Genomic DNA, 19,546 nt, shown 5'->3' with positions numbered 1-19,546 from the left:
GTTCTCAAATACTTTGGACTGTGGCCACCATCAGTCTTCAGCATTCTTTTCAGTGGCTTATCATCTGTCCTTATCTACCTTTGTATTGAAGTCCTGCAGATCACAGTTTGGGAAGCACCTTCTCCAAGGGGAAGAAGCTCTTTAGCACCTCGGAGAAAGTCCTGGATCCTCTGTCACCACGTGTTGAGCTCTAGATGCTGTTATAGGGCACCATCACAGTTCAATACCCTGTGTGTAGTCTACCTTCAGGGCTTTGAGGGTTCCACTGCAGTTTCTTTGCTGCACGCTATACCATTTCCATGTGTCAGAGGACTGGCTTTTTTCGGTGACAAGGCTCATTTGAAATGGAGCTCTCTGTGAAATTCATATGGAGGCATGCTTCGCCGTTATCATTCGAGATAATCCTGTGCACCAATTTCAGCACCTCGGTAAATCTCAGAGCCTACAGACCTAGGAGTGGAATGCTGTAGACATGCTGTTTTATGTGTTAATTGTGTGCTCAGCGAGTGCATGGTGTAACAGTGGGGATCGCCTCCCTGTGAGAAACACTAAGCAACACGTCACAGCCCATAAAGCTTGGTTACATAGCAGTGAGTGTGCAGCTACAGCAGCTTTCTGGCAAATGGCACTCCATAGTACAGCATGAAAGGATTTTCTTCTCAAAGTTAAAATTGAATTGGGACACCTTTAAAAAGAAGCAAAGCAGACAGCATGTTGGTATCTGAAATCGATTAATTTTGGTTCACATATTCTTGTGTTTTTTCTGAGCAAGACAGTGGAGTAAGCAGTATTATGTTATCAGTTCTAGCTGTTATTGGTGGAGAAAGTGCAACTAGATTGATAGCTTAACAAAGTGCCCCAAAACTAAATCAAAATAAGAAGTGCAGGAACTGTGCCATCACAGTGAGAGAACTTGGCTCTTTGGAAGGTTGTGCCGTGTTGTCAGGGAAGGCCACTGTTGCGTTTGGATCTGCGAGCAGAGATGATGTACTGCTAATTTTCGTACTGAGTTTGATCATACTGTGCTGCTTTCATGTGCTGCCTTGACAGTAGTTAGCAGACGCACATATGGGATGCAGACTTTAATGGGATGCCTTGATCTGGGTAGGGCACACTCTCCTTCACAGACGTGACCTGAAATGCACATGTATCATTTCAATTGGATTGATGACCCCTTGGGGGTTGAAATGCTAATGGAACCCAAACCAGACTTCAGTTAAAGACAGAGACTCCATCTTCATTTAAATTCTGGGCAGAAGATAAACAGTAAATGCAACCTTATGAGAATACAAACAGAAGGGTGCAGAGTTGTACTGTTCACAACTACTGTAGTTTGACTGCTTGGGTATGTGGAGTGTTTTGTCTGTAATAAATATTTTTGAAGGTTAAGAGATGAGAGCCCAATTCTGATGCTCTGCCTGCAAGTATTATCTTCAGTTGGATTAAGCACACAATAAGGTACTTTCCAGGCAAGCAAAAGTGACAAAGTCACCTTTAATAGGCATTTTCACAGCTGAGTTATGGGGAGTCATATAGGTTTACAGTCCTTGGCTTTTGTTTAGATCACAGCTGTAATTACAGCAACGTAGTGTTTCTCGTTAAACGTCTTCTCTCATTTCTTACTGTAAAGAAGAATTGATGTACGTGAAACTGAGGAACAAGGTCCAGTCAAATGAATGATCATTCTGGTTTGTGAGAGTATGGTGTACTGTGCAAGAGGAACTGGAGGAGCAAAAGAGAAGTCAGAGACCAGGGCAAATAGAGGGTGAATTTAGGACTGACAGGACATTTTGTATACTGTACTGAAAGCCAACAACAGCTGCAGGCCAAGTGATCCCCTTTACTTTTCATAGTGAGAGAAGATTTCAGTCTCTAAAGGCAGTTCTGTCCTTGGCATTCCTGCTCCACCGCCAGTAAAAGGGATATTTTAGCACTGGCTGAAGTGCTAGTATTGCATGAAGCTGAGTAGTTCACTAGGAATTGGATTAAAGCCACCAGCTTTTTTTGATAGACACTTGGAAAACATTCTCCAGTGGCTGTCTACCTGGGCCAAATACGAAACAAGCATCTCAAAGACAAAAATATCCTGTCCCACCACAGTAAAATGTGATTTATTAATGTGAATAAGAATATTGAGAGAATATAAAATACAAGATAGTTAGCCTTTGCTAACTAGAAGGCCAAACAAGATGTTCCCAGTGTTACCCTTTGGCCTTATAATCTCTGTATGCAGCATGCCTGTGAAATGGCATCAGCAGGCACCCAGCAGCTTTGGCATTCAGTATCCCAGCCTCCTATTAGATAGCACATCTGGTGCGTTAGGCTTTAGAACAGATATGTTTGGAATTGAATGCTGTTTGGAATTGAGTTTGGATCAATATAGCAAGCAGGATTTGGGTACAGGCCAGAGGACCTAAGGTTAAGCCAACCGAGCCTGATGTATCTGTCTTCGACAGTACGCGCTGTTTTTCAGGTACAGAGCTCTGGACTTGTTCTTTGCTCCCTGGTTAAAAGTCTTAAGTATCTCCTGCTTTTTTTTTCCTATTTTATTGGCTGCTTTCCCTTTGTTGTAAAAAGCCCAACTTTTGTGTTATGCCATTTTCTTCTTATTCTTTCTGTGCCTTCGTTTTGTGGTTTTTAGGTTAAAGTTGATCGTATTTCATTGTGTTTAAGAGTAGTTTGAAATTCCTGGATAAAAAGCATTGTGTTATGAGCTAAACATTATTACTGTTTTCATTTAAAACCATTCCCTACATTCTGTACTGGGCTCCCTCTCATGTTAAGGCAAAGGTGAGATCCTCACAGTTCAGTATGCATTTTCTGTCCTATTTTGTAATTCTGAAAAAGAAACAGTCTTTTATTATGCTTATCATTCCGTATTTATGTAAAGAAATTATCAATGCCAAATGGAGAAGGAAGGAAGACTTAACTCTGCTATATTGTTTCTATTTTTTGTTAGAATTTAGAGAAGTCTTTCTGCTGCTCCTGCTTTTCTTTGCAAAATAAGTCATCAAAAATGTGAGTCGTAAGTAGTTGCAGTTTTAGTGTTGTGTGTGTCTTCATATGATGGTTGGATCCCAACAGACTTTAGAATTAATTTCAAATAAATTCCATGTCCAGACACTATTTTTAGAGGCACACAGCTGTCTCAGAAATTTACTGCTCCCACTGGAATTTTATAGTGTTGATCTCTACTACAATGTGAACTGCTATAGAAAAGCAGAATGGCTTCAGTTAGTTCAAGTAAGTGAAAAGTGGAAGGATTAAAACCATAACTAGCTTTAATATTGAGGGATTGAAACCAATTGAGGGGAGGGTGAATTTTTTTTAAAAGTAAAATCATCAAAAGCAGCTGATCCTTTTTAATAAGTTTGTTCAGACCTGCACTTCTCTCCCTGGATATTGTCACCATAGGCATCCTCTGTGCTCCAGGGAAAAGTGCCTCTGAAGGGCCATGGACCTCCTAACTGTGAGTCTGGTCTTGGATGAGACCAGAACTGGAACCAAAACTGATGGGTGGGATGTATCCAGGTATTTTCACGTCAAGAGTGCAAGGTTTTGTATAGACTCCGGCTGTATATTTATTACAAAGTATTCATTCAAAGAGTTTCATTGATGTATACGAATGTAAAACTGTATGTTCAATTAACCCAAAAGAATTTTTTTTTTTTTTTTGTGAGAACATTGTTGCAGTGAAATACTCAATTTCTTCGTTCACCCCAGTGTAAGACTGCAGGCTGAACAGAAAATATGTGGCAACTGATGGAAATGTGTACTCTGAAGAAAGGAGAGCTGCTGTCAGCATCTGTAAAGAGAAATATATTAAGCCAGCATGGCAGTGAAACTAGTTTATTTTTTCTTTTCTTTTCCACTGTATTTAAAGCACGCTAGTGATCTGCATGGGAGGTGGCAGGAAAGCTGTGTTTGTTATTTATTTGGAGCTCATAGATTATCAAGCCCTTAAGGGTTGATATGAGACAGAACAAAAATAATGTGTGTTGATCTTAATGTCTGAATTTTTAGAGGTGTAGTGGGCACTGCAGTAGCTGAAATGGCTCTTAACATAGCTTTTGTTTTGAAAATAAACTGATTAAAAGCTTGACATGAAAAAAGGAAGTGGTAACTGACTCTTTAATTGTGCTGCCTCCAATGCTCTTGAAATGACTTGAAAGCAATGGTCTCTTGGGAGCTATTCAGATGAATTCAAGCTAATGTCATGCTGGAAGGATCCCTTCCCAGCTGCTCAGTCTAAATGGCAAAAGTCATGATTTGCTTGGATCACGGGAGCTTTTAATTCCTCATTTAACAACAGGTTCCCCTTGATAGCATAGTGCTTTTACTGTTCCTGGATATACGTGGAAGAGCGGTGCAGTCAGTGATAAAATATACTTCCCCTAACAGCAGTACTCAACTGAAGGGGCTTTGGTGGTGAATACGACCCGCTCTGTTCAGTAAATTGCTGCCTAGAGGATCCCTGCCTTCAGTCCTGCCTAAGCTGTGGACAGGAAATTAATTACTGGCCTGTCCGTTAATCAGCTACTGGAGACTGGGTGATACCTGCCTGCATCTGCTGGTTTCTTAAGGCAGGCTGTGTGCATGTTGGACAGGGGGTGTCAGTGTTAAGGTGTGAACCACAGTGTCAGCAGAATGTGAAGTTTTCTGTTGATTTGGGCTGCTTTTAGCTCTTATCCCTCAGTGGCTGTTCATGATCCCCAGACTGAGCATGCGTTTAGTGTATGATTTTTAAGGGGCAGTTGTCTAGAAGACGCCACGGATTCCAGTCTTTGCTGGATATTCTATATTAAGATATAGGCTGTGATCCTCGCTTTTTGCAGACCTACATCAGCAGCATAGAACCAGTGACATGCTGTAGGCAATATCACGCTTTGTTCTGCCTGTCAGCTGCAGTTGTAAATCTTTTGTAGTCACAAACATCAGAGGATCTTGATGAAAACATGTTGCCTGTGAGCACCTCCTCTGTGAGAAGTGGAGAACTGCTAGCCTTCGGAGTCCTGCTGTCCCTTTTCTGAGCTTTTTGCTCGTAAGCTCCTATTTGAATCCTTTTTTCTCTTCTCAGGTCACTTCACCTGGGAGAAATACCTGAAGGAGACATGTGCCATCCCAGCTCCTGCCCATTGCTTCAAGCAGGTAAGAAGGTGAATGGAAACAAGAAAGGCCAGGGAGAGTGGTCTGTTTGTGACCCAAACAGTTCTGTGCCTTACTTAAGATAGACCCCCTTTTTTGGCAAGGAAATGCTTAAGAATATTAGAGACTTAATAGGAATCCAAATGTGTTGGAGCAAAGATAAAACAGATATGTTTAGACACTGCAAATGTTACAGAACAGCACAGAAGATTTAACTCTCAGATGTACATGGATGGGAATGTTGGAACACTCTTTATTCTCTGCTAAACACTGGCTCTTGGAGTTTTGAGTAGGCTGTGATACAAGTTCTGCTGGATCCTGTCCAAAAATGGAGATTTTCTACAGAATTCATTAGATCTTTGTGAGTGGAATAGTGACCTCTTGGTCATCAGGTACTTGACTGTGTAGATTACTGGGTTGAAAGGGGATCCAGGACTGAATTGGCATGTCATGTGTGGGTCAGAATGGGGGGTAGCAGCACAGTGTGATATCTGGGTCTTGGGGCTTTATGGCAGGTGGATGATTCTCCTGAAAAGAGGCCCAAGAGAAAAAGATAGGTCTAGTTATCTAAATGTTGCTGTGCCACATGTTGGTAGTCTGAGCGGCAGATCTGCCAGGGCTCTATGAACTTTTTTTGCTGCCCTATGGTGCCTGCCTACATGCTGCCTGTCAATCTTTGGCAGAACCAGTTTTGAAGCACCCAGGGCTTAAGCTCTATGACTGGGATGGTGCGTATATTAGAAATCATGGCTCTTACTGGGTCCCTGTTCTGTTCTTTGCAGTCATACACTCCACCTACCAATGAATTCAAGATCAGTATGAAACTAGAAGCCCAGGACCCCAGGAATACCACCTCCACTTGTATTGCTACTGTGGTGGGTCTGACAGGCGCACGCCTCCGCCTGCGTCTCGATGGCAGTGATAACAAGAATGACTTCTGGCGGCTGGTGGACTCAGCCGAAATCCAGCCTATAGGAAACTGTGAGAAGAATGGAGGGATGCTGCAGCCTCCACTGGGTGAGCAGAAGCTGTTCTGTCCAGCCAGTGTCAAGCACCTGTGTCATCTGTGGGGAAAACGGTGGTCAGCTTATATTTCTGTACTGGAGACAGGCACATGGACTTCCCCTGCCTGCTACTGTGATGTAGACCAGCCCTGTTAGCTTGGTCTGTTAATCAGATGTGCACCATACTGGTTCCATATTTCCATGTTCGCATCATGGTATGGGAAGGGAGATGTTTTGCAGTGTAGATGAAAGCTCTTTACACTCAGATTAGTTTCTTGCACTCTTTGCAGCTCAAGCACAGGCTTAACATATGCTGATAATGCTCTTATGCCTTCTGAAATTCTCCGTATGTACTTCAAAGGAAAAACACATTTTCCAGCCATTCGTACAGAAAAAATCGCAGAGCCACTAAGTTTCCTAGAGTACAAAGAAGCAAAGGAAGGACAAGCAAAAGTCCTAGTGACCCATGGATATGGGCAGTAAAACTGAAGGCAGAGTGACTGTGATGGCTTTTCACAGAATCACAGAATGGCTGAGGTTGAAAGGGACCTCTGGAGATCATCTAGTCCAACCCCTCTGCTCAAGCAGGGTCACCTAGAGCACGTTGCCCAGGATTGTGTCCAGACAGCTTTTGAATATCTCCAAGGATGGAGACTCCACAACCTCTCTGGGCAACCTGTTCCAGTGCTCTGTTACTCTCACAGTAAAGAAGTTTTTCCTTATGTTCAGATGGAACTTCCTGTGTTTCAGTTTGTGCCCATTGCCTCTCATCCTGTTGCTGGACACCTCTGAAAAGAGTCTGGCCCCATCCTCTTTACACCCTCCCTTCAGATATTTAGACACATTGATAAGATCCCTGCTCAGTCTTCTCTTCTGCAGGCTGAAGAGTCCCTGCTCTCTCAGCCTTTCCTCGTATGAAAGTGATCCTGAGTGATCGCCTGTATATGAACATGATGAATCCAAGTTTTTTTCTGGGAAGAGACACGCAATCACAGAGGCAGTATGGGCCTATAGCCCTAGCAGTGTCCTGATCACAGGCCATTGCCCATTGCTTTAGTCTTCTGGTCCTGTGTGCAACTGTGTCATTCTCAAAGGTGTGTTTAACACAAAACTGTTGCCATCCATCAGCTTTTTCCCCTTGCAGCCATTATATTTGGAGCATAGTACTGACATCTGGGTGGAGGTTCTTTGCTGGGGATCTCTAAATCTTGATGTAGAGAATATCCCAAGAGAGCAGTTAGGGCTGAGGCATCTACTGTATCACTGCTAATTCTGATACTGTAAGCATTTATATTTTCATTCTTGCTCTCTAGGTGTATTTATGCCAAAGTATCTTTGGGGCAATAGAAGGTTAGTTTGAGACCACTTAATGCGGAAACATCATGTCTGAAAAGGCTCCCAGTGATTTAAGTTCTGTCTTGAATGAAGAAACACTTGTGGCATTTCATCTGTTTGTTTGTTTAACTTTACTTGGCTACAGCTTTATAAATAACCTGGGTAGCTGAACATGCTTTCCAGTCTTATCTCCAGATAGTCACACATCTTTTCTTGATGCTAACCAAATGATGAGCTGATTTGCTGATTCTTTCCTGACTAAGCAGCAAGATTAACTTTATTTTGCATTCTACTGCCCATTATTTTTGCAATGTCCTCCTAAATCACACTCTGAATTAGCACATCCCCAAATAATATCCAACTGATATATAGCAGTGGAAGCAACCTTGCGTTAGAAATACTTTTATTTACAATTTTTCCTTGAAAACCATTTGTTACCTTTGGTGGAAGTACAGGCTAAATTGCAATGGGGCTTTTGGGACTGACCTTTCTGAAGAAGGAAGAAACATAAGCAAGTGTGGGTTGTGGCACATCACACCGCACAAAGCAGTGTGTATGTAAATCTAATTATACCCTTTCCCATCATATTTGCTGCAGACAGAACCTGCTACAGCTATTAATATTAGAGATGCATTTTTTGTGTCATGTTAATGCATGCTACTGCCCATTTTCAGACATTTCTTTGAAACTGTGGTCCAAGGGTACAGCTCACATCTCCTGTGCAGCCTGCCCAGGAAGCATAGGTTGCCTTTCTCAGTCTAACAGTGAAGAGCTTCCTTCTGTGCCTTTTCTGAGTTTTGCCAGCAGATGGCAATAAATGTAATTGAGTTGCAGAGCAAAACTCACTTGTGACTGTGCCAGAAGAGTGGGTTAGTACTCTGTGGAAGAGTCTGCATGCCCAGCTCCGATGAGGCTTACTGTATCACCTACTTAACCTAGAGCTAAACAGGAGCAATTCTGTTGTGCCCAGCATAAATTTGGGTAAGAAATGGCTAACTGCGCAGCCTCTGCCTTTGTCCTTTCTCCCTGCAGAGTGCAAGAGCCCAGAAGGGCTTTGTGGTAAGGATTGTCAGTGGTCCTTGTACTGCTCTTGTGCTGCTCCTCTTTTGCTCTTCTGGTGGCTTAGCTTTCTCCTCCCCTGAGTTATGTGACCTGCTTGTTCAGTTTCCAGTCTGATTTGACAGAATCACAAGGCTGGCAAAGTGGCCTTTACTGAATTGGTTGTGTCCTGGCATTTAGGCCCTGGAAAAACTTTCCCATACTAATCACCACTGCAGTTCCGTGGGATGCTCTCCACATAGATCCAGTCCCAGGGTTAACTTCAAAATACTGCAAATAGGGAAAGTGCAATGCCATGTTCAGCTGAGCAACAGAAATGGCCTATTTTAGAGTAATTTCTGTACAGGAAGCTGCACTTTTAGCAAAGATGATGTTTTGTGATATCTGGATCCTTTTGTGGTCATGCTTTCCAGAACCGCATTTTCTGTACTGTCAGGTATCTCCTTGAGATCTTACTTTGGTGGGACACTCCATGACCTCCATGCCATATTCTGCTGTGGTTTTCACCATTTGTTGTTTTCTTTCTGCTTTCTCTTTGATCTTACTTTTTCTTTCTTATTTGTTGTGATCTTTCAAGCAGAACAGAGTGCTGGGCTCTGGTACCAGGTGGGTTAATAACACAAGCCTTTCTGTAGAACAGCCCTATAACCACAAAGAGTGTGGAAGGAACAGGGCTAACCAGTGGACACAGATCTGTTATGTCATCATATTCAGTGCCATGGACTCAGAGCGTGGGGATTTGCTTTTTCCCTCCCATAAACCCCTTCCTGTTACTTCTCTGCAGTTCTTCACAGAAGGTGTCCAGACAAAAATTGCTGTGCTTTCCTGTGATCATTAAATCTGCTTCCCAGCCTCTTTTTATTTCTTCAGGTTAGCTGCCTGCAGCTGACTTCTGAAAGGTGGAGGAAGCCACCCAAATGCTGAGGTTCCCTAGTGGGGAAGAAATTTCATAGTCTGAATGTGCATTTTTTGATTCATGACTGACCCATAGTAGTTTGCCCTGAAGTTGCCAGTATTAGTTCTACATAAAGTGTTCTGCCTGTATGCTCAACATAAAGGTTTTTGTTAAGATAAGAGAAAATTGCTATCACACATCCATTTCCAGATGTTTCTTTTCAGCAGCATCATGTTTTGCATTCAGAGTATCAGGAAGAAGTCAAACCTGACTCTTCAGTGTTCAGAGGAGAATGGTGTGGAATCATAGTGCATGCCCGCTGCAAAGTCCACATCAGAACAGGTGTGTGCTGCCTGATCCAGTGATCCCCACAGCCTTAAAGTCTCCATTTCTTCTTCCTTTTCTACAGGCTTTCGGCTGAATGCCTCCTCTTGGCCCATGTTTCTTCTGAAGACTCTGAATGGAGCAGAGATGGCTCCCGTCCGGATTTTTCACAAGGTATGTTACTTACTGTTTGTGAAGACATCCATATGGCATGTCCCCTTTATTGCAGAACACCAAAATCACACCTGGTTTCTTGTGTGGAAACTGCTGATCCCCGAGAAGAGAGAGGTATTGCCCAGCTTTGTCACAGTGCTGCTTTTCAAGGACAGAGCTGTATCTTTTGCAGCTGTGTTGTGTAGCAGGTGTCAGGATGCAGATTGTTGTGTACAAAGAAAGGTTTTCAAAGCTGGGGCTTGAGAAATTTGCTTGTTTTTCACCTAGGCTGCAAGTGCTTCTCAAAGTCAGGAGAAGCAATATGTGAAAGTCAGCAGCTCTCTCTGAAATATTTTATTGTACCAGAGATTGCAAGGAGTGCAAGCACCTTCTATTGCTTATGAAATAGCCCTGCAAGTATGACTTCTTAGTTTGTATTCTCATCCCTTAGTGAACTCAGAGGGAGGCAGAGGCCAGTCTAGAGTCATATGCTGTGGTACGGAATGCTTGGGGTGGCATCACTATATCTGAATCTAAAAGACTAGGAAGAGCAAACCCCAGATAAGGATGGCTGGTGGATTTCTCACACATCTAGCAAAGCTGAAGGTGGGGGAAAAATAATGGAGAAAGATTGTCACATCTCAATTTTTCTTGCCCTGTCAGGAGACATAAGGTGAGAGTATCTTATAAGGACTACTTGGAGCTTTATTCTGTGTTGCATGACAGAGTTGTCACAGTATTTGTGATGTTGAATTACCATTGTCTGGAATTGATCCAGCAGCCTGGGGATCCCAGAGCAGCCAGTAGTGGACTTTGCTATCTCTTGACTTAAAAGACATGGTTGCATAGCTGGGCTAACTTGTGCACTTCTAAATTGGGAATCAAATCTAGCCCAGTAGCTCCCTTCACCCACTCATGGAGGTGAGTTTGCTGATGGAGGGGGCAGCCCTGGTCTGGGGAAGCACTGGCGTATCCTCTTTGAGCATCTTTTCAACTTCTCCTTGTAGGAACCACCATCTCCATCCCAAAACTTCTTCAAGACAGGTATGAAGCTGGAGGCAGTGGACAGGAAGAACCCTCACTTCATCTGCCCGGCCACCATTGGGGAGGTGAGAGGTTCTGAGGTCCTCATAACATTTGATGGCTGGAGAGGTGCCTTCGATTACTGGTGCCGATATGATTCCCGGGACATCTTTCCCGTAGGCTGGTGCTCGCTGACTGGAGATAATCTGCAGCCCCCTGGAACAAAAGGTAAGGTCCACATTGTTGCTTAGCTCTCTTCCTCCTCCTCTCAAACTATTGAAGGACAGCAATGCAGGAAGAGACTAGCAGGAAGCACATCTGGGTGCTTTTTCTTGCTTTGTTATTGCTACTTCACATTCAGTAGGGTACTACCTTCCCCCTCCCTGTACCTCAGTTGTCAACTTCCTGAAAACCTGAAAACCTTGCAAAAAGGTACAGATCGTCATATCTATTAGCAGTGAAACAGAGAGTCTAGAAGCAAAAGCATTAAGTAACAGCTATTCTTAAAGGGCAGGGTGATGGCTCCTTTTCTGGAGGGATGATAATACTCTGTAACATTGCTAAGCTCTGTTCCCTTTTAGGAATTTCCTCAGAGTCTTTTCTGTGTCTCCAGGGCACACGCATTCCTAGGGACTTTCTACCCAGTGGGGCTAGGCTATTTGGGGATATAATAAGGGAATAATTAGAACTCTCTATCTTTAAAGTATCTCTGTTTCTTGTGGAGAAAAAAAGAAGTGAGAGTGATGGGGGTGAGGCTGGTTCTAGAATAGCAAGACTGCAGCTGTTTGTACTTCTGACAGTTACCTTGCTCTACCTTACACTGTAATCTCTGCTGAAAACTTGGAAAAAGCAGGTCTGAACCAAATAATATCTACCTTGTTCATAGAGCCATGACTATTGGTTAGGAGTGGTACTGGGAAACTTCCTGTCCTGCGAATGTCAGAGCGTTGGCTGTTGAGAATTTCAGATGTCTATAGCTTGCTACGATTGCAGTTGTGTTTAAGGACACAGGAGCTGTCGTTGTTCCCATTCACTGCCTTCTGACATGAATGTGCTGCCTGGCAAGTCCAGTGCATGCTTGTAAATGAAATTAGAAGCAAGAGAGCAGCCTATCCACCTGACCTGAAGGATTACTTAGGAAAGGCACTTCTCTGATCGGACTGTTCCTCTTGAAAAAATCTAGGGTCAGTTTGTGTTAACTGATCAGACTAGTGCTTTCCTTCTGTCCTTTGATATGAGCCAGTTCTGTTCTGTGTTGCAAAGCTTGTGTCAGGGTGGATTGCCTGAGGTAGTCTTGCATGGTCTATGTACAAGCCAAGCTGTGAGCTGTCCTTAGGTTGAGATGATTTGTGTTATGGTTGGGAACTGAAAGGCACTGTCTCTGTTTACCTTGGATTTCTGCGTTCAGCCTTGATCTTCCCAGCCTCTCCCTCGCTTCCTGCTGTTTGTTTGCATCTTGCCTGCTGCCACCCTGTAGGCTCCACAGAGCTGCTGTATAATCCTCACAGCCAGTGTGTGAACTCTCCAGCAGCGGTACTCTGGAGTCAGGGGTTGTTGCCCAGCTTCTTTGAGGTGCTTCTCAGGTACTGCACAAATGGCTAAGACGTGTTTGTGTTGGGTAGGAGCTTTTGTCCAAGCAAACTGAGGGAGTTCTGGGGCTGGAAGATTTCAAGTGCGATATAGAAGTCACGTTTGCAGGAGAAATGGAAATCTCCCTTCCGTTCTGCAGTGTATCTGCCTTGAGTATGCAGCTCTGGGTTCCCTTCAGACCTTTCTCTGCTATAGACTGAAGCTATAAGCAGGCCGAACATCCAGAAATAATGTTCATGGGAACAACACTGTGATAACTTGGACCCTTCTTAGGAAGCATTTGCTCACTCTAGTTGGCAGGTAGCAGAGACAGACTTTCCCTCTTGCATTAGCTAAGCCAGTAATGACTGTGCAATTCCTAAGTGCATAAAATAATAGTGAGCTTCTAAAGTAGCATCTCCCCACTCCCATCCAGAGGCAGCCTTTGCTTTCAGAGAGGTTTCTGCTCTCTTTGACATGTTTTTTACCTGCTGGGGCTGGAGCAGGGATTTGAAGAGGTTATGTGAGTCACTCAAAAATGCCACAGAGTCAGGATCAGAGTTGTCTTTGTGGTATTTTACTTTCCTCTCTGTAGCAAGATTTTTCCTTCACTCCCTCCCTTTCCTGTCCCAGACTTTCCAATTTCCACTTTGTGGTATTAAACCAAAAGAAGGGAGCACTGAGAATTTTTCCCTTCTGTAATTAAATTCCTGCCTTGTTCCTTTACTCCTCAACCCTGCTTTGTGAAAGAGCTGAACACACTTCTCCTAGAACCAGTGAGTGCTGCTTCTGGAGGGGCTGGAGAAGGCTTTGCCAGAAAGGGATCCCTATTTCCTGTAGTTCCAGGAACTTTTTCAATAAAGCTTTCTTCTGTGCCAACCCAGAGACTGAAGTACCACAGTGAGATTTGGGAGATTCCCTCTCCTGGAGGGAATGGCCCTTAAAGCAGTCCTTTCCCAAAGGAGAGCAAGGGGAACTTGCTGTGCAGAACCATCAGTACTGACTGCACTTATACTGAGCTCTGCTGATGTTATACCAGATTGACCACAAGGTGCAAGGAACACTTGGGAGAGCTGAAAAGTCCTGTAAAGAGTTAACTCTTTGAAACTGATGGCCTCACAGGACTGAACGAAAAGAGGCCTCGTGAAGTGAGCTCATGTTAAGGGGAAGCAGAACTTCAAAGAGGCCAGGCATGTTTATTTAATACTGGTAACTTAATTCAACTCTGATCTGTCCCTTCTGGTTGTTGCCAGCAGAGGTGGAGGAGAGCAGGGATTCTCCTAGGCATATCCCCTCATTGGCTCCAGCAAGCCTCAGGGCCTCCCACCCTCAGTAGTGTTTGCTTAGCTGGAGCTGCTGGAGGAGGGTGGTGGTGGAGCTGGGAACTGGCCAGCCATCCTGAGGGGAGCTTTCTGGAGGGCACGTGTGTGTGAAGGGAGGAAAGGGAGGTCAAACAGCAAGGAGGAACAGCTCTCGGCTCACCAGGTTGGTAATTATATCGCTGTCTGTGCAATGGCCCGCCGGTAAAGCTCAGCTGTGCCATGCAGCCAGATGGCTGTGGGTTCCCGGGCTTCTCCTGAAGCTCCTGTCTTGGTATAGCACAGCTTGGAACTGGGGAGGATTTCAAATAAATACATGCTGCAAGTGAAATTTAGCTTTGGGAGGATTTACACACAAGAGCTTGAGCTGCAGAGGAAATCAGGAGTGATCCTGATCCTCTCTGCTCCATGCCCTCTTTATCTGCCTGTGGGACAGGGAGTTTGGAGGTAGGCTCTTCTGGGATTATGGAACCAGTTGAAATGAGGCAAACCCTATCTTGTACCTTCCTCAGCTTCTTCACACTATCTTAGCAGCAGTCAGAAAAGCCAGGCCCCTATGACTTTCCCAAAGCGAGGAGAGCTGTTTTATGGGTGTTCATCAAGCTTCCTCCTACTTCCCACCCAAACCAGTGATGCAGAAGCAATGGGGCACTCCTAGTTTTGTCTCTTAACAAGCAATCTCCCAGTGTCTACCCCCACCACTCCACTCTTCACATGTAGTGTACAGTATCTTATATGAATTTTCATGCCTCTCACCCCCATGCTCATATAAACGTATCCTGGGCTCTGAGGAATCTAAAGTGGAAGTGGACTACTTCTTAAACAAAGTGCCTGTGTTGGATGGCAGTTTTGACCTCTGCTCTAAGAGCAGCCTATGTTAATGATAGTTTCTAAAGTTACCTTGCACAGGAGGCACTAGTGACTTGTAGGTTCACTTCAGACTTTTAGAAATTAGCTCTTTTTGATTGTTTCTGGAAGAACTGTTTGCACTTCAGTTCTCACTGAATCAAGCAGTCATCTTAGAGAAAGCCTACCACAGCGCGTATACATAAAATTGATGAATTAAGGTTGCATGGGGAATCTAAACTAAACTTATCACAAGGGCTTTTAGACTTTACTGTTGCATGGTATAGTCAGAGTTTTGGACTTAGGGCAAAACAAAGGCGAATGGTCTTTTACTATCTTCTTTAGATATTGCAGCACTCTAAAGCATGGCCAAAGTGCACTGTATGCACATTATTAGGGATCCCCAATTTTTTCAGTAGAAGATGCTGAAGATGCATTGAGTAGGGAAGGAATTATTCCCCTCTGCCAGCTTGGGTGCTTTTCCATTTAAGTCATATAGTTGAGTCAGTATGTGACTCAACAAATATTGTAGTAGATATGACGGAGAAGATACCATGTTTCTCAAGCTGTGAGCTTCAAGGTTTAGATGAAGCTGTGACTCACATGATCATTGTACTAGTCTGTTAGGTAGAAATGTAAATTGGGGAGAAGGTAGAGATTGAAGGAGTAAAATATATAGGTCACATAATACTTTTGAAATTTGTTTTCCTTGCTTCTTAATTTTTCTAGACTTCATACTCCTTGGGGAATCCATGAGTAACTTAAGCTTTCATTGCTCTTAAAAAGGAAAAAGTAACAACAGTGTTTTCAGCTCACTGAATAAGTAGAACAGAGATTTGGAAAGCTGTTTTGGAGAGTCCTTTTCCATTATGAGCAGTAGAGAAAGTTCAATGCTGCCAGCATATTATTAGAATAGACCTAAAGATGAGGATTGTCACTTAGTTACTTTAAATCACATCTGGGAAGAAAGTGAGTAAGATACACACTGAGGTGCAGCCGTTAAGGTTCAGGGCAAAACAGATTGAAGAGGGAAATATGAGACTCTGATAAAAATCACTGAGAAGAAAGAAAGAGATAAGAGACTGGTTAATGATTGTAGTTTCCGGGAGCACCTACCCTCAGCAGGGAGGGGAGTATGAGGGAAATCCCCTATCAACTGAGGCATGGTCTTGCAGACAAGAGATGCATCTGGTTCTTTTATCCATGGGAAAATTGAAATTTCACAGGCTGGAGGAAAGTTCAGTCCTTTGTAGTCCATGAAAAACACATTGGAAGAGGATCCATGAGAAGTTGTTTTCCTTTCTGAAGTGGTTCGTGGCATGTAGAACTGTGAATCCCCTGGGGGAAAAGAAACCACATAGGGGGCATGTCAGGTACCTCTGCAAGGTCTCTTCTGGCCCTCAGCTCTTCCACTCGGGGAGGTGATGGCCAGCTCTGTAGAAGCAGACATCAAGCACAGTTTCTGGCAGTGGAATGTGGCCTTCAGTTAAGGAGTCTTTACACTTTGTGTCTGAGGGGAATAACTAGGTAAAGGGATATAGGCTGTCAAGAAGAAACTGAACAAAGAGAAGATCAGGGCTTTCTTTTTAAAACTGTTGATTGTGGGAGCAGGCACCTATGAGATTTTCTGCAAGATTGGAATGTTTGCACAAAACATGCAGAACTCTATTTCTATTAAACACCAGCTTTAAATTTCAAAGACATGTATGCGTTTCTTTGGGTTTTATGCTACAGTATCAGGAACTTTAGCTGTGGCTGACTTTACACAATATGAGGAGTTTACTGGAACCCCCCAGGAACCCTGTTTGTAGCTGAGCGTTGGTGGCTCTGTGCCTTATTCCAAACAATACTGCTGTTTGGAAGATGCTATGGCAGGGATGTTCTTTCCTTGCCTCTCGAAAAACAGCTCAAATTCCAGGTCCTGAAAAACCCATCACAATAGATTTACTCCATACCTGGATTAGGACTTCCCGCCTCCACACACAAAGACGCATGCACACGCACATCTACTGCACTGTAATAGCATCGCTTAAGTCTGTTCATCCACGTTCAGTACTTCACTGCTGGAGGGCAGGGAAGTATAACTCCCTTTAAAAACAAGGAATTGCTGACACACTTAGACTGCAGCAACTTGCCTGGTCACAAGTATTTCTGTCAAAATCTGCGGTTTGGAAGCTCTTGGCCCGTTTTTTGCACTTGGGATATCTCTGGCTGATGCCAAGTTCCTCTGGAGTTTCTTGGCCATATTTTATAGAGGTGGATTCTTTACACCTTGTTAGACCATTCTGGAGCATAAGTAATGGAGGGCCTAGTGATTTTGCGCTGGGTTAGTGGGGTATCTGAGAGAGGCAGCAGTGAAAGCGTTAACGTTGGGCAGGCTGGGGCTGGAAGCAGTTCTGGGCTGTATCGAGTGAGCTGGAATTCAGAGGAGTGAAGTTTCTGCCTTGGCACGAGCCCAGCTGGCAGAGAGGCTCTGAGCCCAGCCAGGTCAGAGAGAGCTAATAAAGTGCTGCGCCAAGGCCAATGAAAAGTTACAGTGAGTGCACTGAAGACCCTGGTACTCAGCACAGTGAAACAGCAGGCATTTGCCTTGACTCCCTTCTTTCCACGTCCGCTGTTAGCTGTCAGCGTGCTGCTCCCTCTCCATAGGGTTGGCTGGCATGAGAGAGTTTCCCTCTGCTTGCAAATCAAGCAAAAGTTAACAGTTTTAAATAGTTACCATGGGAGTATTTTGAAGTGGAGCTCACATCCACTCCTGGACCTACCATCTGTTGCATGCTTTATACAATCAGCCTGAACTACCAAAGAAACTGAGCCCTGCCTGCGGGGCCTGGCCTGCCATTGTGTGGGTGTTCCATTGGGAGGCAATGACTCCAGGAGGTAACAGAAAGTCAGAAAATGCTGACCCTGAATAGGAAGTTCATGAAGTTCTTCATCTCCTTCATCTCTTGCCACTGTTGCTGCCATGTGATTTATTTATTAACTGCTTGGTGTCATCTTCTGAAGATGTTGATCAGATGCTAGATTTTCCTCTCAGAGGCAAAGGTAACGTGTATTTTATGACTTTTCTTTATTCTTAACGTTACTTGGTTTCTCTTACCCCTCTGAGGTTAGAACCCATAGGTGGGTGGAGGCGCCTCCTCAGAAGTAGCTGGCAGGGTAACATTCAGGTAAGCTCCTGTGCTTTAGTGTTTAGAGGACATAGAAAAATATTCATTACTATCACTTTAGGACTCTGCATTTAAAAACGAATTGTGATTCAGAGCTCATACAGCAAGCTGGCTGACACAAAGCCAGGTTTGGGAAGCTAGTGAGAAGAGTGACACAGCTGGGTGATGTCTTTTTGTATTGGGATGGTTGGTTGCTGTATGGGTTTAGGACCACATAGGCAGAGCTTACACATCAACAGCAAGAGAAGCCGGAAAGTTGCAGAGGAAAGTTCTTCACTTTCTCTTTTATCCATGGAGTCTAGTGTGCCCACAGCTATAGTACCTGAGTGTCGCTGCCTTTGAGATTACAATCGGAAACTTTCAAGTAAAACTCTTAAGCCATTTGAAGCACAGAATCATGGTATTTAGCATTAATCCCCTACTCAGCTCTTCAGAGTTAAGAGAGTGAAATCATTTTAAACTCTTAGTTCTAAGTACCTTCTCAAGGATAAGGTGTTCAGCAGTGGATTGTTGGGGGTGGCAGGAGCTCTGGGACAACAAAAAATCAAAAGCAAAGAAATTAAATTGGTGAGGGACCAAGGAGAGGGGATTACTTTGAAGACCACAAGTCTAGAAGACCACAAGAGTCAGGGTGTTGTTGCAGCTTGTTTCTGAACCCATAGCATAGGCACAAAGGCATGACTGGATAAGAAAACTGTGGATTTTCTTTGATGTGTGTCCTGGAACAGTACATTGATTTTGGAGATCTGGGTGCTTGTGGAGTCTGGACAAAGCAGTCCAACCCTGCAGGAGAGTGTGCTGCTCCCCGTCATTCCTATTCGGGTGCTGACAGTGCGTATGGCTCACATTGGGAACAGCATATCTGGCAAGTCAGAGGCCTGATATTACTGTGTGATATCTTGGGGACTAGCAAGAGCCTCTGAAGAGAGAGGAACTGACTTGGGAAAAGCACAGTGGAGGACTGTAGTTCTGTATAGCTTAAGGTTGTAGTTTATGGCTTATGGTTTTCTACCATACTTCAGTCTGTCCTTAATACCAGTGTCAAGGTCATCCTCCCAACTTGAATTTTCCTCATGCATTTTATTCTAAAGTTTTTCACAACCCAGAGAATCTAGATTTTATTCAGGATGTTTCTTTCCCTTTTCCATTCTGCCTCCTGCCCAAGACAACTTTTTGAAATCTCAGAGCGTTACTGAATCATCACAGAACATTTCTGTAGGAGCATCACTGTTGGAAAGCTTCCACACTTCTCTTTGGGTGAATAAAACTAGGATTGTTATTCTATTACTGCAGGGACTTTGACTAGTAAAAACACTTCTCTGTGCTTGGTTTCTCCTGTTGTTGAGCTCCCCAGCTGACAGTCTGCTTGCTCAGTGCTTGGCTGTGTGTATATGTGTTGGTTCTTGGTATGTGATGTTTAATACCTGTCAGGCCTGTGCTGATGGGATGTGATGCAGGATTGTCTTCTCCTAGTGCTCAGTGGTGATCATTTATGTGGGAGAGGAAAGACATTGTTAAAAGAAATTGTGAGGCCAAAGGTATAAATGCATTTAAGAGGGAATTAAACAAAGGTAAGGAAGGAGAGTAACCCATTGCTTTTATGTCTGATGATGTAAATGCAGTATCTGGCTCAGGAAGTCCTGAACTGCTGTTTATATACGTGACTTTTTTCTCTTTGCCTAACCATCCTCTGCTGCCACTTTT

General features: G+C 43.8%; 1 protein-coding gene across 4 annotated transcripts in view; it reads left to right on the top strand.

Moving 5' to 3' along the window:
- SCMH1 (Scm polycomb group protein homolog 1) overlaps nt 1–19,546 on the top strand; it is an 82,807-nt gene that overhangs the window by 25,877 nt on the left and 37,384 nt on the right. For all 4 annotated transcript variants that reach the window (XM_067311381.1, XM_067311380.1, XM_067311378.1 and 1 more), the window contains exons 4-7: nt 5,078–5,148; nt 5,928–6,162; nt 9,848–9,936; nt 10,923–11,166. In XM_067311381.1, coding sequence (XP_067167482.1) covers nt 5,078–5,148; nt 5,928–6,162; nt 9,848–9,936; nt 10,923–11,166 — 639 coding nt within the window. The remainder of the gene's footprint in view (nt 1–5,077; nt 5,149–5,927; nt 6,163–9,847; nt 9,937–10,922; nt 11,167–19,546) is intronic.

This window comes from Apteryx mantelli, chromosome 27 (genome assembly GCF_036417845.1).
Source record: "Apteryx mantelli isolate bAptMan1 chromosome 27, bAptMan1.hap1, whole genome shotgun sequence".
In the NCBI taxonomy this organism is placed as follows: Eukaryota; Metazoa; Chordata; class Aves; order Apterygiformes; family Apterygidae; genus Apteryx; species Apteryx mantelli.
This window is presented reverse-complemented; position numbering and strand designations above follow the sequence as displayed.